At 41.1% G+C, this 26,742-nt stretch overlaps 1 protein-coding gene across 1 annotated transcript; it reads left to right on the top strand.

The window, feature by feature from the left end:
• The first annotated feature begins 8,935 nt into the window (after positions 1 to 8,935).
• LOC147267503 (transcription factor 15-like) lies at positions 8,936 to 11,647 on the top strand. Its single transcript, XM_086200594.1, has 2 exons — positions 8,936 to 9,709; positions 10,689 to 11,647. The coding sequence occupies exons 1-2, from the start codon at positions 9,242 to 9,244 to the stop codon at positions 10,752 to 10,754; spliced, it is 534 nt and encodes a 177-aa protein (XP_086056720.1). The 5' UTR covers positions 8,936 to 9,241; the 3' UTR covers positions 10,755 to 11,647.
• Positions 11,648 to 26,742: the final 15,095 nt, after the last annotated feature.

Here is a 26,742-nt window from a genome sequence, read left to right as displayed (position 1 = left end):
AAAGAAGAAAGAGAGGAAAGAAAAAGAAAGAAGGCAGAATGAGGGGAGGCAGCTGTTGACTACTTTCTTTCCCAAAGGTGTTTCCTTGTTACACAAAGTCCAATTAAAGTTAACGTAGACCACTAAAGACAGCTGCTGCTGATGTTTATATGCTCACGTGACGCCTTTAGCTTATTAGCTTTTTTGTTTTAAATAAATACCCCCTTTTTTCTTTTTCTTTTTTTTGCTCACGCGCCTCATGCACTGGCATGGATCAAGGCCCACTGACATTGAGAGTGTACAGGGCCCAGAATTTGGTGTTTTGCCCCTGCTGGAGCCTATCCCAGCAGCCTTCGAGCGAGAGGCAGGGTTCACCCGGGATGGGTCACCAGTCCATCGCAGGGCCAACACATATAGACAGACAACCATTCACACTCACAGCCACACCTACAGTCAATTTAGAGTCTGGATTAGCCTCGTCCCCTCTTGATGTCTTTGGACTGGGCGGAGACGCCAGAGTACCCAGAGAGAACCCATGCAGGCACAGGGAGAACATGGAGACTGCACACAGAAAGATCCCGTGCTCGAACCACTGCACCACCGTGCCACCCGAAGGTAACAACATAAATGAGATCAAAATGTGTTTTCGGCCCCTTTTCAGATTTAGAATATGTGTGAGTTTAGACAAGCAGTGATTTTTTTCCTTATGGAAGGTTTCTTATAATGAAAAGATGTACAAATTTATAACACACACAAAAAAAAAAAACACAGAAAAACAACTACAACCAGGCAAACAGTTTCTGCCACTGGCAATCGTGTTGTGATTCCTCTGAGTGGTTCAGAACTCGCCTGACCAGCAGAGGGCACTAAAATATAAATGCAACAGTGCCCCACTACTGACTCCCAGAGTGTACAGTAAATAAGATAAATGTCTCAGTCAAGACTGTATCACATTAGAAACAAGACAGAGACATCTTCACCATGGAGATCATGAGGGATCCTGACCATTGGCAGCTCAGAGATGCAGTCTGACCACAGGATGTTCTCTGGGTCAGGTGTCATGAGAACTGAGCTGCTGGTGGAGACCAGACAGGACTGAGCCCTCAGTGGCCCCCAGCCACACAGCCCTCCAGGGAAATGCAAGTATGTGTCTCAACAGATCACACACTACAGACAGCTATTTTCAGACACAATGGTAAACACTGAAAGCACACACTTGTACACATGTGCACATAAAAATACAATTATTTTTTTGAAACACCAAGATCACCTTTCTTGCACTTCCAACTATATAAAAAGGAAAAGCCTACAAACTCCTCATTAAGAGCCTCAAGTTGTATTTGTTAATATTTCTTCATCAGCTATTAATTGATTTTGTCATGAGAAGAGGGCTGCTTACAGCGACAAACCTGCAGTGGTCTGCTGTCTTGCATTTTTTAAAGCTTGTTTTGGTTTCATGGCTACCAATCTGTTTTCTTCAGTCACATTTGTCACATTACATATTTACTGGCAATGAATTAAAATGCAATAAGTTATAAAAATGAATTCAATTTTACCTCTCATTTCCACATACATTTGTCTGGTGTCATTTTTTTTTCATCCTCTCAAATCTGGAGATTTTCTTTTCCTCTGTTTCATTAAATAATTTCACTAACACTGCATATCTTCACTTATGAAAAGCCAACCACATGAACTGAGCAATTTCATCCTGAATGTTGAATGACAAAATGTCATTTACTTGACAAGGAACTCAATGATTTAGTTTTAAACTAAACTGTGTGTATAGGACAACATAACAAACTGAAATTGTGCCTCTCCTGACCCTTTCATGCCCTGAAAAGGATATGGTCATAAAAAAGCGATTATGCTTTAGATGTGGTGAACATAAAACTTGCACCAGACAAAGGAGCAGAGCACCACTGCATGTTAGCAGTGCTTGCCAATCAACACAGAGGATATGACCACCGTGTCCAGAGAATCCACCAGGCCAAAACGGATGAATCTTTATATAGGCTTCTTTATCAGACCTGAAGCCCTGTCTGTTACATCACGTTACACACATTTTGCAGCCAACCTGTAGATTTCTCGAGTGTGATAAACTCTGTTGACCCACAGAGGTCTTAGCTCAGAGGTCCCTGGTGACTGTGGAGGAAGCCGACAGACGTGGGCTGGAGGAGCGCCAAGCCTGGCCTGTTGGACATTAAAGGCTGTGGTGGTCTCTTCCAAAAGAATCGTCGCGTGTGAGTCAACTTCCTGTAAAAAAGGGGTTTGACTTGATGTTCTGCTTGTTTAAGGGGCCTTTACAGATCCCAAGGGAGATGATGACCGACTAGTTCATCAGACCCAGGATCAAGAAACACCTGCTTCTTTTAGATAGTAGCGTTATGAAACAGCCACAAGGAATTAATTGTAGAACTGGTGCTCAAACTGCAACACATAAAACCATGATTTTGACTTTTAGAACTTTACTAAAAATTATATAATGCAATGAGGAAAGAAAACTTGGGCTCTTAAAAATGAAGAGTTTTTTTTTTAATGTGCAGATGTACTTTATGTCATCTTCAAAGTAAGAGGCCATTTGTTGAACTTTTACCGACACAACGCCCCACCTGTCTATGTTGCTCAAACTGTCAGGAGCTGTGAAAGAAGCGTTCATAATGTGGGGGAGAAAAGTGGTGAGATGGAAGGAGGAGGGGCAGATGAGGGCAAAGTCTTATCTTGAGGTCACATGTGGGGTCAACTGAAAGATAATACTGTTGCTACTGTACTGGGGGGGGGGGGGGGGGGGGGGGGGGTGGTACATTACCTTTGTTCTGCTTGAAAAGCAATTACTAATTTACCAGTGCAGATATCTGGATGGATGAGTGCATCACGCAGTTTTTTTCTGGGAACAAACACTTTTTTTTCCCTGAGAGTTAAATAAGAGGATCTGTATCACAGCTGTAGACAATTCATTTAGCTTAGCATGGCAGCATGGCACCATGGCTGACTCTACCTAAAGATTAATATAAAAGATTTATATAAAACCACATACATGGCATGGCTCAGAGGCAGAGTTGCCATGTTGCAACCTAAGGGTTCAATGTCAGCTGGGATAGGCTACAGCCCCCCCCCCCCCCCCCCCCCCCCCCCCGCAACCATTAATGAATAAGTGTTATGGAAAATGGCTGGATGGATGGACATACATAAAGCCGTTCTATAGGTTTGAACTACATGCTGGGGCGGGTCTAGTGTGTTCAGCTCTGTAGAGAGAGGTTTCCAGGTGCTAGTCTGTGTATTGGGTTATGTAGTATAAATACTGCTTTGCCTGTGTGTTGATGATGGTAAGATTAGCCTGCAAACAGACAGAAATGAACCATGGATGTTTAAAGAGAGATGGACACGGGCCATGAGGAACTGTCAATCTCAGCTGTGCTCCATCTATTAATGCAGCAACATGCATGCACGCACACACACACACGCACGCCCACACACATGCACTTGGCTCTTTGCAGCAGGCAGCAGCTAGCTGTTAGGCCACTGCAGCTGTTTCAGATGAGTCAGGTAATCTAACTGCAGTCTTTCCCAGCAGCCTCCCTCATAGGACACAACGCAACATTAACGATGACTGGCTGTTTGCTCATTGTCTCGGCACTCCAGACTTTGGTATGGCAACTAGCAGGGGAGCAGAAACTGGTAGGCTGTTTAATGCCTTGTTCTTTATTTTGTTGGACATCTGTATCCAATTTCAGGATCTGTTTTAAAAGAATAAGTGTTTATTTACTTCTTTTACCCATCGATTTTGCCCCATCAATTTCATTCACCAAAGCATGTTTGTTTGATTTGGTCAAAATATAGTTCATGGCTGAATGGCATATCGTCATCTTCTTAAAAATAATTGCCTGAGCCATTTTCTGACAATTTTTTTTGCCTAAAACAACTCCTGATGATGTTTTGTCTCCACTTTTTTGTTTTCTGAAAAACTTGAAAAAATGACAGGCAATTATTTTGAGAAAGCAACAATATGTCAATTTACCAAAATGTGGTCAATTTATGACATGGTTAGTGTGCATAATGTGAACTCCTGCATAGTAGGATGCAGGTTTTAAACCAAAAATACTGAAAGAAAGAATTACAGCGCACTTATCTGGTTAATTTGTTGTTAAAGTGTCCGACAGTAGCATGTCACAACCTGGTTTAACTCTATTTGTGGTAAATCACAGTTGCGCAAATGATGTGTTTCACTCCTGTGTTATGTTTAAATTGCAAAAACATTTAAAATAATAATTTTTGGCTAAGCCAGCTCAGTCTTTCATTTGTTTCTATCTGTGAAAATCCCTGTTTATAGCTCCAATCTGTTTTGTATTTCCCATGATGCACTGAGCTACTATCTTTCCTCTCCCCTCTCTCTCTTTCTATCTGCATGCATTCATATCCTACTAATAATGTTACCAACTTTACATCCTCTCGTTCCCATAGTTTTGTCCTTTCTCTTCTCTCCTCCTGTTATTCTCTGCAACTCCTGTCTGCCTCCAAGATCCTGCTCCACACCTATTTTTGCACCATTACAAGGAAAAATCCTGTATTTGCCTGCTGTGCCATGCAGGCAAATTGCATTACAGTAGCTGAGATGGCAGAAAATCAATTTATGTGTGAGTCAATAAAAATCAGCAGAAGACAGGACTAATCAGATTTAGGGGAGTTGCAAAAGCATGACTAGACATTTTCTCTTGGGCACTGAAACAGAAACACCACAAAGATTTCGGGAAAATTACAATAGAAGAGGTCAAGAAATCAAGCTTATTTAAAGCAAGGGGGTAGAATTTGACTATGAACTCTTATTGTTACTGAATTTGAATACAGGTTTGGGAAAAGCAATATTTAATACCACTGAGAAGCAGATTACCAAGGCTGCGTGGGTGGCTGGATTGAAGAGGGATGTATAACAGTATGTCATCTGAATGACAGTGGTAGGAAATACTATGGTTCTGGATGAACTGGTTGAGAGGAAGCATGTAAATTGAAAACAGCAGTGGGCCGAGGATGGGTCTTTGAGGAATTAAAGTAGATAACAGAGTTACAGATGTTTTCTAGGACAAAACAGAATGCTGTATTAGAGGAGACTGTAGATAGACTTCCCTTAAGACCTAACTCAGGATTCTGGAGGGTGCTGGAGAAATGGAGTGATCAAATGGGAGTAAAAATCTCTCTAATAAAGCTCTCTAAACTTTAAAGTATTATCCATCCATCCATCCATCCATCCATCCATCCATCCATCCATCCATCCATCCATCTTCTTCCTGATAGGAGTCACGGGGGCTGAAGCCTATCCCAGCAGCCTTCAGGTGAGAGGCGGGGTTCCCCTGGACTGGTCGCCAGTCCATTGCAGGGCCAACACAGATAGACAGACAACCATTCACACTCACAGCCACACCTACAGTCAATTTAGAGTCTGGATTAACTTTAACTTCACTATATTGATTTCCTGAAAGAATTTTGAACAGGCATCAAAAATATACTGCATTAAAGATACATAAAAATAAAAAACATTGGCACAACATCAGTAGCAGCAGATATTGGTCTGATGATATGTGGTAGGGTATTTATATCAGTCATTTATGCTCGAGTCCCTTCATCACATTTGCTTATTATTTGTTGGAAACATAGAAGAATATACTGAATGTGATTTATTGACTTTCCCAAAAAATTTGGAAATAAAAACAAGTGTTACTTTTCAAATTCACATTGTTTACATGTGTTGTTCAGTATGTACAGATCTTGAGTATTATATACACAAATTTTTGCACAGATAATATTGATATCAGCATATAGGATATAGGCAAGAAAACAAAAAACAATATCATGCACTTTTACATCAGAAGACACAAATTTGTCAGCAAACATCATAAAAAGGGGTAAGGTGCAAAATTATTCAATGCAAATGGAGATCTCTGTATTGTTACTTTAGAATTTAATTTTTTAGTACAATTTTAAACATACTTCAAAAAAACTGTTCTAATTTTCCATTTCTTTTTCTTTTATGCTCAGGATTAGACTGTACCATTTGCAGCTGGGGAATAGCCTACAGCCTGCCATACACCCTGTTGCTTTGCCCCATGATATATTTCATATGATGCATCCCCACTGAGGGACGAATAAAGGTTTATCTTATCTCATCTTATCTGACCAGAGTTTAATTCATCAGCTACACTGTTATAAACAATGCGCTCTTTTTTTCTTATCTTGTAAGTCTGAGACAGTCTTGTCTCAAGCATTGCTCTGCTGTCGTCACCTGACATGTAACGTGTGCAGTTGCATTCCAAGAATAGACCACATTTATAATTTGCTGTTTTTTTAATACATAATGTGTTTGGGGAGCCAGTGACGTGACAGATGACAAATAGATAAGGTGGGTTAGTGAAGCATTGTGTTGTGCGTTGTGGGTGCGGGTATTGTCTCTCTTGTGTCACTGCTCACTTAATTGTATTTTTCTTTACCACCACAAAAGGCAGCTCAAATGTGAAGCTTTAGCCACTTTCGCATATTGTACAAAAAAAATCCCATCAGGCCCGATTTTGAGACATAGGAGAGAATGTCCAAAAATATCAGTGGGGGATTGTTTTATAATATTGATTTGTGCAGTTTTAAATGGACTCTGCTGCCATTTATTATTGATAGATCTTACATCTAAGTGCTGTTACTTAATTGAAAATATGGTTATTTGTAGGACAGAGTCCTTCAAGATGGTCAGAATAACTACCAGTGAAGGGCAGTCATACAACGTTTTCTTGCACTGAAGTGTTTGTCAGATTATGAAAAACAGCACTCTATATATTATTTGTTGACAGCTTTATTTCTTCATGATATTGCATCAGCTTAAACCCTGGTCAAACATTTAGTGGGACATTCTTATTGAGTGGCACTGTCACATCTTCTCTGACACACATCCCACCAATCACACACTTCATTACTATTTTAATCACCTCCACAGGCATTTAATGGCATTCCTTTAAGTTAATGCTGGTGGGGGTTGAAGTATTTACGGTTCCAAACTGTGAAATGGTGCTGGTGCTGGGGGAGAGAAAGTGCAGTGGGGTCGTGTTGCTGGCTGGTTGAACGTGATAAAACACCATGGTGTCCTGCTTTATGAGTGGAACCAGGTTCCACACAGGTCGCTCTTGTTGGTGCAGCTGAAGCAGAGGCCAGGGGCCGCCGGAGCCCTGGTTTGATGTGTGGAGGGGTTGTGTTTGTAAAAACAGGCCCTTTGATGACACTCTCTCCCCTTTCCAGCAGTCAGTCCACCCTCCCTCCAACAGCGCAAGTCAATCTGGAAGCCATTTGCTCCACTTCCACAGAGAAAGTTCAGGCTTGATCACCCCCAGCATCTGCTGAGTGTTTATTTACCCATAGCACTTAACCCATTAGACAAACTGAAACAGGACAACTGTAGAGCCACTGCTCATATTGGTCCACTGAGGTCACCAATCATGCTGGGACCACATAAACACGCTTTTGATATTCAGGCATCTCATTAAAAAAAAAAAAAAGATTTTATTAAATGCGTGTGACTGTCAAAACATCACAACCCATTACCCATTTGTTAATTTTAAACGCTGATGGATGCTCATGATGCAGATAGCTAAAGACTAATATATCATTAAATATAATAATGAAAGGTTTAGTAAGATGTCAACTGGATTCATGAGACATGGCAAAAGTCTACAATGTTCATGTTGACAACACCTCTAATTACTAATCTATAAGCCAACTGCAGGAGGAAGAGAAACCGTAACATTACCGAAACAGACTTTTCCAGCAGAATTTCAAAATTTGTGAGAAAATGGCAAAACACTGATCCTGCAAAAAATGTTGACAAGAGACAGAACAACAAGTCAGTGAACCTTGATGATGGACAATTCCGTGTACACTAAAAACTCTCAAGTAGAACATTATAGCCAGTTCCATGTTTTCCAGGAATACCATTGTCCCCTGTCACATTCCCTCAGCTGGCGTTTTATTGATGGAGGTGGTTAGTGCCAAACACGCAGCTTTCCCATGGGAGGGTGAACATGAGAATTCTAATTTTATCAAAGTCTTGCTTATTTCAAATTGCGTGTGTGTGTGTGTGTGTGTGTGTGTGTGTGTGTGTGTGTGTATATCCATCCATCCATCCATCCATCCATTGTCTTCCGCTTATTCTTATTAAGGGTTGCGGGGGGGGGGGGGGGCTGGAGCCTATCCCAGCGTCAACGGGTTGGAGGCAGGGTTCACCCTGGACAGGTCGCCAGTCCATCACAGGGCCAACATACAGAGACGAACAACCAGTTAGTTGGTTCACACTGTCGCCTCACAGCAAGAGGGTTCCGGGTTCGATTCCCGGCTCGGGCACGGGATCTTTCTGTGTGGAGTCTCCATGTTCTCCCTGTGCCTGCGTGGGTTCTCTCTGGGTACTCCGGCTTCTTCCCACAGTCCAAAGACATCAAGAGTGGACGAGGCTGATTGAACACTCTAAATTGACTGTAGGTGTGAATGTGAGTGTGAATGGTTGTTTGTCTCTCTATGTTGGCCCTGCGATGGACCGACCTGTCCAGGGTGAACCCTGCCTCTCGCCTGTTTATAGTACTAAATACTGGGATAGGTTCCAGCCCCCCCCCCCCCCCCGCGACCCTTAACAGGAATAAGTGGAAGACAATGGATGGATGGATATTAATATACATTATTTGAAGCATCCTAAGATCAAAAGTACAAGCACAAATACATTAACAATATTTGTTTTACAATTAAATATGTTATTAGAGATGTTAAAGTAGAAACATGCATCTTATTTATACGCAGGCAGTGTCATAAAATGAGAATCTGCAATTTTCTATGCTAAAAGCGGGGGAGTCTTTCTTTGATTTCTCATTGCAGTGTTGCATGCCAACAATCATGACTTGAGTCAGTCAGTGAGGCTTCTTATTAGACGACCAGAGTTAATGTCGGGCTCCACACTTAGCTTTAAGGTTACCCAAATGATGCCTGTCAGTTTTAGGGGCCAAACATTTGGAGGGATGCCCCTCCGTTCCCCCCACCCCAAGCTGGGGAGCGACGCCGCAGCTATAAGAGCCCTCCCTGACATGATGACCGTCACACAAAACCATCTTATGGGGAAGTGTCCAACCAAGCTGGGAGGGACTACAGCCGGCTGATCCGTGAAGTTAGTCCGCTTTTATGCACAGCTCGAGTCTACATGCAGCTCCTCTACTTGAAATTAAAGGGACTGGTGTGAAACACTTGTGTACCCATGATGGCTTTCACCATGCTGAGGCCGGTGTCCACCCATCCCTTCTCCTACCCAGCTGACCTGACCTTTATGTCGGACGACGAGGAGAACCGCAGCGAGAGCGACGGCAGCACGGACCAGGGCTACGGCTGCTGTGGGACTCCGCGGGAGTCCGGCGGCGTGGTGGTCAGGCAGCGGAACGCCGCCAATGCCAGAGAGAGACACCGGACTCAGAACGTCAACACGGCCTTTACGGCACTGCGGACACTCATTCCCACGGAACCGGTGGACAGAAAGCTGTCCAAAATTGAAACTCTGCGCCTGGCGTCCAGTTATATTTCCCACCTTGCCAACGTCCTGGTGGTGGGGGACGGGAGGGAGGACGGCCAGCCGTGCCTGAGCGCCGTCTACAAGGAGGTGAAGGGCGTCGGTGACGGTAGACAGCCGCGGACTATCTGCACATTCTGCCTCAGCAACCAACGAAAAGGGGTGAATATCAAGATACCATAGGTCACTGGGCGTCCACGGACAACACGTGTTGTACTTAAAGATTTAACAGTCCGTATCTAAAACACATGCACATGCTTTTCCACTTCATCATGTGTGGTGTAATGTCACTGCACACAGCTCATCCATTCGCAACACAGTAATATTATCTGTCCGTCTGTTAATTCCTGCACCCTCTCCTGTAAAATAGGCTTCACACCACCAGAAGCTTGCAATGTTCAAATAATGAAAAAGTAAACAACTTCTTTAATTTACCATCCGGGTTTTTTTTTTATATATATATATATATATATGTACTGTTTATGTATAACTTGACCTTCCACTTTCCTTGACATTATAAATACTGACAGGGTTGAGAGGGCTTCAAAACAATAAGGAATCTGTGCAATTGGTAAGCTAGGTTACATAAAGTTGGTCCTGTAAAACAAAAACAAAAAATCAAATCGATGGCTTGTAGAATTTTCAAGAAAACCCTTTCTCCTGCTCTCTTTTCCCCCAACCGGTCAAAGCAGACGCCCGTTTCCCAGGCATGTGTAACTTTTTTTCCATTTACCAGATCATAGACCAGTTTAGATGTTTTTTTGTTTTTTTTAAATCTCAGCGATAAGTCAGCTAGACTTTTTCTCATCAGGTCATCAAACTATCACATTTTTGACTGGATTCCAGTTTAGAGGGTGGTCATATGATGTGATGGAGCCAAACTGCACCCAGTGAAATGGACGTAGTCCATATTAGTGTTCGAATCCCTCTGTTGGGATTTAGTTTATTTATAGGTGCCATATCATTCAGCACATGGTGATATCCTTTAAAGGAAAAGCAGTATTTTTTTTAATAATCGTAGGCATTTATGTAACTGTGCTGAGCTGATTTGTCAAAACATTTGAACTTAGATATTGTGTTAAATCCTGTAGGAACTATTGTTTGACGTAACAGTGACCGCAGTTTCTCTCCTTGTTGACAGGTAAAGGACAGAAGAGACTGTGTGAAAATGCACGGAGGCATTGCGAGACAGATAAGTCGGCGATAAAACTGTTTGACCTGGAGCAGAAGCTTCTCTCAGAGTGGACTTCAGTGGAACCTCCAGCAGGACATAGTCTTTTTCACTGCGCTGCAGGAGTCTTAGAGGACTATTCAGACTTTTCGGGAGTTTGCATCATTGGTTAATTTTCCCAAGATGTGATGAAGTGATGAGCACTAAAACAAACACCACCCCCAGCAGATACAGAACTCTTGTATGCACACTAATGCTTCATTATGCAATAATATTCTGGGAATCGTACACGTTTGAAGCAGCTACAAGGCAGGATACTATTTTAGGGGTTCTATTTGTACACAAAGAATGAATATCTCTCCTGTTGTTAATGTTCTGGTTTACAGTGGGTGTGAAACAAGTCGAACAGGTCCCTGCATTGTTTATATGCACTTATTTAATGATGACTGCAAAAACTGTGAGCAGTTCAGAATCTCCAGCCTATGATAATCCTAGCAGTGCTTGTTGCAGCAAGCGCCACAAATACTGGTAAATCAGGTGTGTGTGCACTCAAAAATGTTTTCATCTACGAGTCAAAGTCCTCAAGTACAAGTCATCTACAGGCTGTTGTCCATGAATGGATCTATGAATATTGCATGCGAAGGCATTAGCGGGACAGCTGACCCTACCAGAGATGAAGTGATGCTTTTGGTGCCGATCCCATTCTTGAATATTGTGGTGGGTGAACTCCTGAAGAAGAAAACAACTCCATTTTGTATTGTTCTGTAGGATGAAACTAAGATTATTTGGAGGAGCTTAGTTCACCAGTGGGCAGTTTCAGGAATAATATTAGAGGGGAAAATGCTTCATCCACCGAAGAGACATTATTGTATTTTCTTTTCTTTTCCATGTTGTAATGCACATTGAAATTAAATTTATTTTTACATACATATGGGCTCCATGTATGCTGAATGCAGCAGAGTGAATGCAGTATGGATGCACAAGAAATGCATTTACAATATGTCCATATTTTACAACAGACTGATAGCAGATATTTACCGATGTCCTTATTATCCATAAAAAAACAAGTGTATATGTTATGAATATTTTGGACATACTGAAAAAAAACAGTGTGAATTAGATATTTTCTTTTATTTTGAAATACATGTAAAAGCCTGTAAAACATATATTTATTGTTATTTCCTCAGCTTTGATCAGCAAAGAAGCAGACTTGAGCAAGAGAGGGCTTTTATATATAGATATATGAACCTTGGATAAGAAATCCAAATTTGCATGGCTACATAATACAACATTCAATTTAAAAAAAAAAAAAAGTCTTTTGTAACTTTGCTGAACCAGCGAGGTGAAGCTCTGCAACCACACACAAGCTGCCATTTCTGGCATCTTCTGCCTGTAGCTACTCAGAGGAAACTATATGGGGAATTCCAGTAAAGGCTCACCTTCTCCATCTGAGTAATGCCAAGGAATCCCAACAGAGGAAGCAATCAATCTATCTCAGCAGTGTCTGACCACCGAGAGGCTGTCAGGGTGGTAGCAAGTGCAAAGTGCCAGTTAGGAAGGCATGAATCAGAGTCAACTCTGGGGAAAGGTAAAAGAAAAACAGGAAAGACACAAATTAGTGTTGTTGGATCTATTGTGGTGGCTGATGATTACTCATGGGGACCATCAGAGACTAGCACATTGCTGGAGAGATGCCAACAAGAGCAACTACGGGAAGAAAGGAGCAGGAGTTTCAACTGTGTCAGAGCTGAAAAAACATCCTTTTAAATAAGTATTCATTAATCTGTGTATTCTTGCATTTGGCAAAGAAACAACACTTAACTGTTCTATTAAATGGCAGAGTAGCTAATGCTGCATTCAGAGTTTAGGTATTTGGAGCCAGTATTCAGGAATATATAGAACTCTGAGGGCTCATCTCTGGCATGCTTGTGTTCTGGTTGTAAATCTCCTATGTTGGGATCCACATGTGGTGTTGATCAGTCACAGCTAATATCACCTAGCACCCTGTGTCCAGACAAACACAGCTGCTGATGAATTAATGTTATAGATCACTAACCCTGTGGGAGAATCCATGTCCACAGAAACAGATAGAAATCCTGGTTTTTAATTAGATAAGCAAAAAAACAAAAACAAATGTGCACTTAAGACTTAAAGAGCTTTAAGGATGAATGTCAGCAGATTGAAGAATCTGCACCACATTACCTTGCAGCAATCAAATAAGTTGTTAAGATAAAAGTAGCTTAGACAAGAGGTCCAGCTTGATAGATAAGCTTCCCCAAGCAAGTTTGTTTCAAGCAAGTTGAGGAGTGGAAATCGCCTTAGAACCTTATAGACAAATACCAGTACCAACAACCGTAAGTTCACCTCATCATCTATTCTTTGTTTACGCTGTAGAAAAGTGGAAATGTAAGCAGGGCTACTGCCACTGCAGCTGGAGGTTGTTATGAAATAAACAGTCTTGACCCACAAGCAGAAGCTGGACACCCAAGAGCTGCAATGAATAAAGTTTATTCACAAAGTAACAGCCAAAAGATAACAAAAATGCTAAAATAACACAGGGACTGGAAGTGGCGGCAGTGGCTAAGTTTCTTCAGGGAGCAAAATAACAAAAGAAAGAACAAAAATCACTTAATACTTTAGGTACTGGTTAACAAAGAAAAGTGCGAGTGCAAGACTAGGATAACAGGAGAGGGCAAAATCATGACACGAGACAGAAACTCTAGGAATGGGCCTAAATAAATGATCCGGCAACAGGGAAGCAGGAGGCCAGGCCTGATGTAGCCTACTGCCCCTGATAAGGAATGGTAACAGCTGATGATCGTAAACTACACGCAGGTGCACCATATCCAGTCCTGAAACGAAAAAGCAAGCCCAGAATCAAAACAGGAAACAGAACTAAAACAAAGTCAACAAAATAAGAGCCTGGACAGGAAACGTCATAGAGGGGATGCTAAGCTAACAAGCTACCTCAATTTGCCTCATGCTGATGTGAGAGAACGAGAGGCACATTAATAATTGAAGATCGCTTGTTGCAAAATATACCAGATATATATGCCTTTACATGTCAGCTCAACATCTTTAGTATCTCAGCTTTGCACACGAAAGCACATTTCTGCAGAGAGACTTAGGGATGAGTTTTCGATTCCCTTTTTGAATTTTTTGAATGTGTTTTTGGCCTGAAATAAGGTCAGTTTTTCCACACTCTCTCAATGTATTTTAACATTTTGTTCTAAAGACTAAATTAAATATCACTCGTGGGAATTTTGAAGCGTTTATTTGTCTTAAAAATGGCCATTGCTAACAAGTGGCAAAATGATACTAGAAATGCCATCATGTCAAAAAGCAGAAGAACTGAAAACCTAGTTGTGGTGATGTTTAAGTCTGCTGTATGGTTTATTCAAAGCACTTGTACCAATCACATTACTGCCTCAATATCAGATAAGTAGTATTCATACATGAGGAACACCTGTGTGTTTGTCACAGAGCTTCTTTTTTGGCAATAGTACGGAATGTGGCAAAATCCCTTTTTTTAATGCTCACTTCCAAGTTTGCCAACAAACATATGGCATCCATGCAGCACTTGAACCAATGTGCTGATAACTTTTAATATCCAAACTGTGATCAATTTATTGTATATTCATTATTATATTCTGCAATTTTAAAGAATCCCTACAAAATTAAAAGAAGTGAGTTTCAATGAAACCACGAATATATTTGATCAAAACTTTATCTTTACTTTTGATTCTTCAATGCATCGTTGAGACAGTACATGCTTTTAAAATCACTACATGAAATGTACTGCCAATGTATTATTATAGGATTTTATTCTCCAAAACAGGTCAATACTAGCCCCCAAAACCTAGAATCTGTTTAAAAAACTCAGAAGTTACTAATTGTCTGATTGTGAGGTGCAAAACTAAAATCTCAGCCAGCCATTACATTCATAACAGATTGTTTTAAAGAAGACAACACAGTTTCAACTCAACTGAATCCTTTAAATCACCCACAAAGTGATGTTTAGAGGTACACCCTTCTGGAGGAAAGTTATTGCACTTGTAATCTTTTGGGGCGGCGCAAATAACTGCACACTTGCATAAAGCATCCCAGTCCTCCAGTTTCTGTCCACCTGTCAGTGCTGACGCCTAATTAGAAGCTGCTGTGTGAGCTTATCCTGCAGATCCAAGGGCTTGGTGGGGCCATGTTCAATGACTCCCAGAGGCCTCCCCAAGCAGGAAGATGTCATAGTGGAACAGGAAGGAAAAGGCCTGAGCGCTCGAACCTTTCAAGGCCCTCCCTCTGGGGCCTGGGGTCCTGGGTCAGTGCCAGCTTCGCCAGCAGTCGAGGCCCAGATGGCCTACTGTGCTCAGCTGCAGCTTATTTTAATTCCTGAATGAGAAAATACTGCATGGCTAAACAAAATGAGAGATTCTCCCGTTAAATTTCACAATGGATTCATTTAATAGTGTGGTCCTGTGGGTCACATGACACAACAATTAAAAATGAAAAGTATACATCTACAGTGAATATTGTAAAATGTGGGTGAAATACCAGATAGCTTCCACTTTTATGTATGGAATTATGTAAATCAGAGTTGTGAATTGAGCTGTGAGACTACTGAGAAAAAAAGATAATTGACATGATTTGAGATGGCTAAATAAGGACATAAATGTCCAGCACAGGTTAGACAGAAGGAGGAAAGTTGGTTAACACAACTCTTCTCATGTAAGAGGTGCATAGAAATGTTTGGAGCAACCAAACTGACTGCTGTGGTTTCTTATTAAAGTAAAGTTAGTGATATCCCTGCACAGGACAGTATAAAGTTCCATCTGAATATAAATTATTCTGTCTAAGTCTTCAGCTGTGTTTTCCCTGTCTCAAGCTCCATCTGGTAAGCATTAGCAAGGATACCATGGGGCAAATAGGAAGGGCTAAGATCGCGGTACAGTTCCCCTCCACTACACTTAGCCCTGAACAGACCCTTATGGTGCTGTAGTTCAACTGCTTGACAGGGCAGACAACTTCTGCCCCCCGACTGCCTCTTGCTCAACCCTGGTTTCACAGGCCAGCCAGCCTGTCGGAGGGGATAATCACCCCTGGACATGCACTGCAGGCGCTTTCATGGGACAGGCTGTATATGCTGCTTCTGATTTTTATGATTGTTTTCCACTGATGGGTGGAGTAGGAGAGCAGGGAGCAACCTAATCCTCTGCAGCAGCCAAACAAGCATTAACTGGACCAGACATGTCTGTGTGTACTTGCATATGTGTTTAAGGCTGTATGTAATAAATCTGTGCAAGTAACCCAAGAGGAATAAGAAGAAGAAGAAGAAGAAGAAGAAGAAGAAGTAGAAGCAGACAAAGAAGAAGAATATTCTTTATTGCTATTGAACTGAATTGAGATTGCACCCCCCCCCCCCCACACACACACACACTCAAATGTGCCTACAAAATGATATCATGCAATTGAATGCAAACTAAAACAAATCAACAAAAACGCACAATACAATGTAAACAACTCGATTCCATGATATGGACCCTTTGGTGCAACTGACATTCCTCACATGAATTCCAAGTAAATGCTACATACAAACGTGTAGTACTTTCTAGCAAGAAATACTTATAGTTTCCAAGCTAATATATGTTTTCTTGAGTACATTGTTCTTTGTCCTCCTCAGTGAAGTTTATTGAGACAGTCGTTGCAGTTACCTACAAATCACAGTTAAAAAAAAGTTTTCTCTAAGCTTTAAACTGACTGGATTATTGTATTTTCTTTTACATTATTTGAGTACCATTAACTTGAAAAAAAAAAAAAAAAACCTTGGCAACAATTTCCACATGTCCCACATGGAATTGAATTGTACTTGTTACTGTAGAAATTCTTAATCTCAATCTCTCTGGAAGCCATCTGGTTTAGATAAAAACCTGAGGTGGCAGCTCGTTTTCTGTGTTACTGGGGTTGTTGAGATGTGTCATTTGATTTTAAACAGTGTTCCCCTTTTGAGTTATTGATCCCAGAAATTGGAATCTATGTATATCTTTCAAACTATACCGAACCACATGAGTTGAGCCAGCAGTCACAGGTGGACAAAATACATTACATTTCTAGCCCATTATTTCTTAGGGTTAACAAAAGTGACATACATCAACCCATTCAAACTCTTCTGAAATCTGTCTTCTCTTATTGTGACTGATGGGAGCTTCCCCTGTCGCTGTTGTCAAACTGTCATCCCAGTAATGACTGGCCAATTGTGACTTGTCATGTGTCTTTTTAGTTTAGGTCCCGCCCACAACATTCACCGGAACTGCTTGTAAAGTTTTTAGATTCACAACCAAAAGTTTTTGATCAGCAAAGTTTTTTTGACTCACAAACAAAACTTATAAAGATAATCACAAATTACAATAAATTGTAATCAAATAAGAAAAAGAGGTTGCAGTGTAAGGAGACTTACTTACTTACTTACTGCCTTAAATGCCGGCTGGCATGTAGGGCAGCAACAAAGGATCTCCACTCCTGTCTGTTCTGGGCCAGAGTCTTGATGGAACCCCAGGTATGATGCAGGGTCTTCAGTTCTCCCTCTACAGTCCTCCGCCAGGTGTTCTTGGGTCGGTCAGACAAAGAATGATCCACTGGTCCTCCAGGTTTGGGGGTTGGGCACAGGGCTAACAACACGGTACCGTAAAAACATCTTGTTATGGAAACAGCAATAAAGGAAATTAACACTACTGTTCGGGACAGGCTTCCAGAGACTTCGGAAGATACTCATATGAGTGTAAGGAGAGTTTTGCTCTCATGTCAGTTTTGTTTGATTGCATAGTAACGACACTCTAAATACCTCAGAATAAGGGGGAGCAGAAAAAAGGTTGAACCGCAAGCAAAGGTTTTAATTTTGCAATCAATCAAATCAATTTTACAACTATTTCAAATATCATTTTAAAAAGGGAAAATTTTACTTAATCTAGGTTGTGATTACAATTTCGAACGGTTTGCTTTCAAATCTATTTTCTGATTGCAGTGTGGAAAGTTTACCTCTCAAACCTGTTTTCTTTGATTGCGTAATGAAGACACAAAATGACCTACCTCAGAATCCAAATGACCTCAAGATCATCCAGAGTCCTTGTGTGTTTTAAGTCTATCTGACGTAGGTGCAGCGGGGTATTCAACTTAGATGATACTTGATGATATTTTTCGTGTGTGTGTGTGTGTGTGTGTGTGTGTGTGTTTGCGTGCGTGTGTGCATTTCTATATGCATATCAAAAGAGTTGGGGGTCAGTAAAAGGAAAATTGGTAAAACTAGTTCATGCTTTTTCTGGATGTGTGTCTTTTGGAACTGGGTGGATTTATTGGCTCCCAGTATGGATGGTGGTAGATGCGTCAAATCTAGTGTTCTATTATTTGAACTACAGATTCAGCTATACTTCTAAAGGTTGTATATATTGCTAATAGTAGGAAGCGTTTGACAAATTTTGGAAGTTAATAGCAGTTGTTATTGCTACAGGAGTAGAAATTGCAGGCTTTCATGTACATGCCAAACAGTCAGCATGACACTGTAGAGAATTGAACCCCATCCCAGTACCATTACCAGTGTCTTTTACTTTTCGATATGAAACGAAAGGGAAAGAAAACCTGTAGCAACAACAGCAGCTCTGGGGCTGTTGCACTGCAGGAAAAGAAACCAAAACCAGAAGTACCTTCTGGCTCAGGCCCTAATAATAAGGTTTACCAAGGAATAATATTGTTTTGTGATGTTTTGCTTTAATTAGCTTGAAATAACTTGCTGTTATAAACCTGGTCCCTGGGTTCAGTGGGGTACAGGCCTGCCATTCCCAACCCTCCTCCTGAAATACATGGATGTGCCTGAGGTATTGGGTGGAAATGTTCCCTGGGACTCTCCCCATCTCTAACCTGTGTATCATTGCTAAGTCACGGTCAAAATTGGTGGTTTGATTCCGGTGAGGAAAAGGTGCATTGGTTTAGGTCGCCAAGTGTCGCCAGTGGGTTGCCACAGTGCTCTGGTAATTGAGCTGGCGTCTTCAACAGCATCTGTAGCTATACGTTGCGGGGTTTGGCAGCTTTTTGGGGTCAGTTTAAGTTCTTGTGTTGATTTCAGCTATTTAAAGCTGTTCCAGAACAGCAGGCAACAGTGAGTCTCCACAACGCAAATGAACTTAACTCCAGTTTATTTGTACTTGGTATATAATATATTTTAAAAACATCAAACTGTGAAACAAAAGGGTCCCACACATTTTTTAGTGGGCCAAGGAAGCCAAATTCCACCTATTTCTGGCAATTCCAGATATTTTGATACAGTGGGATTTACACGCATCACCACCTTCAGGTCCAGAGCAAATCAAATAAAATTTGTCGTCGTCGTCGTCCTCCACTAATTGGGGTCCGGGTCCGGGGTCAGCGGCCTCAGCAACGAAGCCCAGACAATCCTCTCCCCAGCCATTTCCACCAGCTCTTCTGGGGGAATCCTGAGGTGTTCCAGTGCATCCTTGGTCGGCCCCGAGGCCTCCTCCCAATCGGACATGCCTGGAAGACCTCCCAAGGGAGGCATCTAGGAGGCATCCTCACCAGATGCCTGAACTACCTCAACTGAATCCTCTCAACATGGAGGGGCGGCAGCTCTACTCTGAGTCCCTCCCGAATGACTGAGCTTCTCACCCTATCTCTGAGGGAGAGCCCAGCCTCCATACAGAGGAAACTCATTTGGGTCGCTTGTATTCGCGATCTTGTCCTTTCGGTCCTTACCCAGAGCTCATGACCATAGGTGAGGGTTGGAACGAAGATTGACCGCTCCACAGACCAGCCACACCCTGTAGGCCTCCTTCCTCAGCTTACCAGGGGCCCTGACAGCATAGCTCATAGGGTCCTTAGGGCACTCAAACACTTCCACCACAATAAGGTGACAGTTCCAGGAGGGGCAAATAAAATTTGCAAGCTTTTATTAATTTCAGAAAGGATGCACACAAAAACTGCAACAAAAGTACAAAAGGGAGCATCCTTGGGTCATCAGCAACACACTTGCTACACTGAAGAACACAGAAGAATGTTAATAAGTGGCTTGAGATATAAAACTATTTACTTCATTTTCCATTTGTTAAAACATGCCTGCAAACATCTCAAATCAGGTCAAGTCCCTCGATGAACGCCTTCAGGCAGTCATTTAAGTCGTGTGACAGTCCTCATGGTAAACATTCTGGCACCTCTGGCGCTGAAGCAGTTGCACGTCAACTGTCATTATTCTTAAATGTCTACAAAACGGGACAGCAAAGTCAGATTGAGTTAGCCCAAACAATTCCACACTCAAAGGCAACGAATAACGTAAATAATTTCAGTGAAAGTCTCCCAGGTACTTATCAAAGCCTGTATTTGGCAGGACCTCATCTGTCTCCATGGTGATCCGAGGACAAAAAAGACGACTCGCATGAAAGGGTGGTTTAATCAAGGACAAATTGGTTTGGGTGTCTTCCTTTCTTTCTGACTGGAGGGGAATCCCAGAAATATCTCTACAGAGCCTGAATAAGGGGGACTTCCCTGTAGGCAGTCAGAGCTGGAGAAGCTCACTGGATGAGAGGCAAACATCAACCCTCCTTTGGTAAGCATGGGCTTGGATAGCTGAGAATTTCCTCCGACAAGGACCCTGATGACTGAAACATCTATCATTCTAATTTCTAAAATAATATTAAAAAAGACAAATGAAACAATAAAACTAGAGTTGATTAAATTGATGAGTTTGATTCATAAATCAACAGCTAACCTATTAGCTTAAAAGAAGCCTTTCAGCGACGCATTGACACTCATTTAGCCATAAATTGATTTTGTTGTTTCCATCAGTTGATAAAGATTTTTCAATTAAATCATTTTAAAGCTATTTTGCCTGAAAATTGCATTTGAAATTGAAAATAATGCTACACAGCATATTAACATTATATCAGTGAGTTTCAAGGGCTCAGAAAATCTCAACAGCAAAATTGTATATAAATAACTTAATGATATTTCATTTAAATTTAAACTAACCGAAAAAATTGCAAAGTTGTTTGTTGGTACCAAATGCAATGGCATAGCTGGCTATTCATTCTGGTTAATACGGCACAGCACACTACATGTTATATGATTTATTTTTTGCAGATTCTCTGCCATGTCTAGTTTCTCTCTCTTACATTTATTCGTTTGTATTTGATTCTTTTATATTGATCTTTTAATTGCTGTTATTCTTCTTTGCCTTATTTTACTTCTTCCTGTTAAGCATTTGGTAACTTTGTTTAAAAAAAAAGGTGCTGTATGAATAAAGTTGTTATTTATGTACGGGTTCAACATCAGTAAAAATGGCTGCATTAAATCAACTATACCTCAGGTTAGCCAACTTTGTATTTGCTGGATTTTTATAAACCTGAGAGTCAAACCCCCTGGCTACTCTAAAAATGTGAATTAAATACCACATCCAGCCAGTTAAAAGCTCAGAAAAAAAGGTTGTCGTTGCTGCTGTGATTCTTTAGTAAATGCATTTGCTTTCTGATTGAAATTCAATGAGGACAAAGAAAAATTCACTTAAGGAAACAAAAATTTGCTCATCAGCTATTTTTAATTATCCATCCATCCATTTTTTACTGCTTATCCTGTTAAGGGTGGCAGGGGGGTGGAGCCTATCCCACCGAGAGGCGGGGTTCACCCTGGACAGGTCACCAGTCCATCTCAGGACCAATACATAGAGACAGACAACCATTCACACCTACAGTCACACCTACGGTCAATTTAGAGTATCAATCAGCCTCGTTCCCACTTGATGTCTTTGGACTGAGGGAGGAACCCCCATCCGTACTGGAGGGAACCCACGCAGGCACAGGGAGAACATGCAAACTCCACACAGAAAGAACCTGTGCCTGAGCCGGGGTTCAAACCCAGAACCTTCTCCAAGGCAACAGTGCTGACCACTGCACCACCATGCCGCCCTAACCCAAAACAATAACATGAAATAAAGGCATGGATGCCTTGACTGATTCACTGTACACAGCACAGGAGAAACAGAAGAAACGCAAAGCTAGTTTTGGTGACGCTGAAGTCATTCAGATAAAGATTCAGATTCAGAAAACTTTATTTATCTCCATGGGAGGCAATTAAGGGAGCAGAGACTGGTACAGTTGGTTACGCAACAACAACACAACAACATAGGTTAGGTAAGGAAGTACAAGGAAGTCTATACCTCCCAGGGTCACCAGCAGTTGCCTTATAAAGCGCATAATAGAAGAAGTAGTGCAGTCCATGTAGCTCATTCATAGAATAACAGTCACTTTGTGCTTCCAACAATTGTACTAATGCATCAAAAATCATAAGGCTGTATTCATATGTGAAGATTATTGTGAGAAACAAAATATCTCAACTGTTTTTGGAACCAGAGCTCATTTTTGGCAATAATCAGGAATCCAAACTCTGACTGGCTTTTGTCTGAGGTGACCCATTACGATGTTAACCTTTGGGTTGACCTATTAAAAAACCTTGCTTCACTGCAGAACTCTACTAAACAGCAATATTATCACCTGAGCCTAAAGAGTATAATGCCAGAGTGCCAGACGGCTGCAGGTGACATCAGACTGTATTATAATACAGTTGTTATAATACAGTTTTGTTGTAGCAAAACACCGTGTGACAATTCTGAGATGAGTGTAGACACACTGCCATGTCCTAGAGTAACATAGTGCTTCTTCTATAACATCAACCCTACTTTTCACAAAGATTATAGAAATATGTTGATTTTGTGTAATGTTTTTAGCCTCATTGAAATGATAAATGTTTGTTGTCTATGTGCAGCTTTCAGGCAATTAATCTCAGCATTTGAAAGTGTCAAAGTGCATTTCTGTCAGCCAGGGTCTGTCAGTTTTACCACACCAGGTAAAGGAGTGGAGTGAAGTTACTGCCAGCCTCCATTAATGGCTTTTAAACATCCTGTTCAAAAACCAAAAACCAAAAACATAAGCAAACGTAATTGCATGTCAGAAGTCAAAGTTTATGAATGACCTGCAACAGTGTATGTTACACAATGATTAAAAGAGAAACCAGAGCCAGATGCTATTGAAGGCAACAACAAAAATAGTCAAAGTGAAAATAGAAGTTGGCACCACATTATTAAAAATTGACAAAATAAATAAAACAACTCTGAATGGAAAAATAAAAATAACTACATTACATGTAGTTGTCAGTAAAGAACATACATTTCTGTATGCCAGTAATGGATGACTATGTTTGCTGCTGTGCAAATCTCAGGCCAGCACTATCCCTATACAGACATATCAGTCAAAGTGTATAGATGAGTGTGGGTGTGTACAGGAGATGGTGTTGAGACACTCTCCTCTGAGCAGTGGTCACTCTGGGGACTCTTGTTTCCCTCGCAGCCAGCAGGAAGCAGTGGAATGACCTGAGACATTAGTACACACAATATCGGTCCACCAGGGCGAGGCTCAGATTGCCGTCAGCTGGGCTCCTGTTCCTGCACTCTACCTCAGTATTCGGGTGGTGCTCCATAATGCTGAGGTGAAAGGTGACTGGTTTGAGGCCCAATTTTGTCCTCTGCCAAAATATTACAACAATATGTCTATACAAAGATTACTGACAGAGGAAAGAGTTTGACGTTCACAGCGGCCTGACGTCAATGACAACCACTGAAGCTGGGAGTGAGGATTCCTTTGAAAATACACAGATTTGACTAGTTTACATTTTGATATTCAAAATTACTTTCTACATGTGCAGTGGAAAATAAGGAGGTGATTCTACTGCTTTGTGCACTTCCATTCAACCATTTGTGAATTTTTAAACTCTCAATCCAGGAAAAAAAAAAAACATACAGAGAGTCATAAATTATTCTAGTTGTGACAGTGCATGGGAAAAACTCTCCTGAAGGAAGCCTGTGGATTTGCATTTTAACAAGGCATGAAGAATGATTCTGAGGCCTATGAAAGCAATTGTTCACTGCTTGGAGCGTCCTGTAACTGGGAGATGGATGGGAGGAAGAATATACGATTGAAAACTTTGAACCAGTTTCAACAGCCGGAGTAATTGTTTAGAGGATATCCTCAATCAAGGCCCTAAAGAGCACAATGAATAGTCTTGCTGACAGAAACCTGCTGCCCCCAACAACCTCCTCAGCTGGCCTGCTGCCTGCTGGAGACAAATGAGTGTGACAGCCTGCTCCAAGCCCAACACCTCTCTAGCACCTGAACCTTCACCAAAAATGAGACCCCTGCGGCCTCAAATATGTCACTTATCTTATAATAGCTCAGTGTTGGTCGCAGCTGACTGGGGACGCCCCTCATCATCGATGATCATGACAGCTATGATTGTCTTAGAGATTATTTGTAATAAAGTTTATGTCACATTCTGAGGTTGTTAATCTTGCAAATAATTTTCCATTAAGTTTTAATGTTTACCAAGTCTACCAGGACTAAGGGGGGGTGAGCGTAACATCAAACAATATTTGTATGGCGGTACAAAAACTGCAATTATTTACGCATGTAAAAACACAAAAGTATAAATAAAATACAACACATAGAACAAATATTATGAGGTTAACAGAAAGAAATATTGGGGAAAAATGCAACTGGCTGGAACAAAATTTTACTCTTTAAATATCCTGACATTCTAACAGGATGAGTATCAAATGTTAATGAAGGGTTGACATGGACACATATGTTCAAACGGTGTTAGTGACATAGTTCCGAGGAAGGCAGCTGTCCCACTGAGCATGGTCCAAGCTGCCAAAGTGATCAGAAACTGAATTTTCCTTCATGTTTTGAATCACAGAGGTACAGGATTATTGTGTCATAATGTTCCATTAATCTTAAACTGTCGTGTATGTCAGGACAAAAATTTCTGACTGAAGTTTTAAAGCATGCCAGCTTAGCCTAAAAATAGAATTAGAGAACAAAAACAACACTTGCTGCCAATAAGAGTGTAATGGTAGGGGGTCACCTGCTAGCCGAGGGCTGCACACTGCTTCAGATGCCCTGAGCAGTGCATTGATTCCTGGCTGGCTGAACCATTGCAGCACCACAATCCCTCCTCCCCTGTTTCCTTGTCTCTCTCTCCACTACTAAAGAAGCTTGAGTTGGCACAAAAATAATATTTAAAAAACGAGAGAGGCTAATGACCTTTTTACAAGATTATCACTAACTTTATTTCAGAATGTTTTGTATCTTACCTTTTAGAAGAACATTCTGGGAACAACAACAACAACAAAAACCACACTGAAAACATGATGATTGCACAGTTATAGTATTACAATGTTCTTAGAGTGAAAAAAAACCTAGCTGGGTGCTTGTGTACAAAGGAGAGCAGTTGCTGTCTCCATAAACAGATGTGAGGAACCATGAAGGGCAAAAGAACCTGTTCTGAGAGACACAGACAACAATCACAAAACCACAGCATCATATAACTAGTATAGTATTTGTGATTAAAAAACGAATTCAAATAAGTATTATAAATAAATATTTTTGAAACTGAGACTAGAAAAGATACAACAACAAAATCAACTTGTAGAACAACCTGACTGAAGCTAAAAAATAGGCCATCAACATGTCTTAAAACAGACAAACAAACTTCAGTGACCATATATCCTGAACTCTTACAGCAGTATACTCTTAGTGTCAAAGCCTGACCTTTTCCTTGTGTGATTTAAGTATTACACGGAACAGCATGTTGTAGTACATGTCAGTCTGTTGTGTAGTTGCGTTTCAGAAAGTTGAGAGGACCACAGCACGTTTGTCAAATGTTAGAGGCGCCCTCTCGTGGAGATACTAAACAAATGTGTTCACCTTGGTGTGTGCTTACAGGGTTCGTTTTGAAAATAGAATGTAACAAATTATTTATCTTCAGCCCAGCTGGCCCTGTGACAGTTACTACTCCGAAGAAGAAGAAGAAGAAGAAGAAGAAGAAGAAGAAGAAGAAGAAGAAGCTCAGTAAATACTGTCGACATAAAGGAGAGGGTTCAACGGCAAGTTGCCATCTTGGAGGTCCCTCCTTCATTTAAGTGGGACAAGGATGCTCAAACCCTGGTTTATGAAATTCCCACAACAGGACTAACTCCCTCCTCATCGTGTGTGCTGATTTGCAGATGTCCAGGACTGATTTTATAGCATGGATGCATTTATTCGGCACCGGTGCATTTTCACCCCAGAGAAGTGCATTGCCTATGATTATTTGTTTGTTTTTAAAGTCAGGACTATTAAAATAGATGAAACTCACGTTTTGGGCCACAATTTTCCAATATTAATTCTGAAACGTTTCCCATCATCTTTAAACCTAATACAGGGTGCTTGCTCTTTATCCAGTAAAAATTCCAGACTTTATCCAGACTTTTTCAAAACTTCCACAACCCCCCCCCCGACCCAAACTTTATGTATTTTATACTTGTGTGCTTATTTTTTTTGGTTGAGATTGAACTTGTTGTGTTTAGTATAAAAGTTCAAGCTGAAAAGGTAGCTAAACGAGTTTTGATTAGATAGCAGTCCAGGACCGACCAGTAAGGAAATCGTATGTTTTTATATGCTTTCTATGTGTATTTCTAATTTTACAAGATTATGTGCCTTTGAGCATATTCTAAAATTCGAGTACGAGAGAAAAGTTTTCCATACTTTATTTAGATGTTCAATCAACATTGCAGACTTTTCAAGGTCTGGAAAACATACACCCATCCATCAATCCATCCATGAGTCGTTGTGGAAACACACTGACATTGCAATGGCTTTCATTGCCACCATTGCACCTCAGTCAGGTAGAGATCACCTTATCCTAAGGTCATTCAAAGTTCCATCCATCCATCCATCCATCCATCTTCTTCCTTTTAGGGGTCGCAGGGGGCTGGAGCCTATCCCAGCGGCTCTCGGGCAAGAGGCGGGGTTCACCCTGGACAGGTCACCCATCTATGGCAGGGCCAACACATATAGACAGACAACCATTCACACTCACAGCCACGCCTACGGTCAATTTAGAGTATCCAATTAGCCATAACATATTTTTGGACTGTGGGAGGAAG

Source organism: Aulostomus chinensis, chromosome 3 (genome assembly GCF_037954235.1).
Source record: "Aulostomus chinensis isolate RoL2024-O1b breed Wild chromosome 3, RoL_Achi_v1.0, whole genome shotgun sequence".
NCBI classification, from domain to species: Eukaryota; Metazoa; Chordata; class Actinopteri; order Syngnathiformes; family Aulostomidae; genus Aulostomus; species Aulostomus chinensis.
The sequence above is the reverse complement of the archived record's forward strand: the minus strand, read 5'-3'. Positions and strand labels throughout refer to the sequence as shown.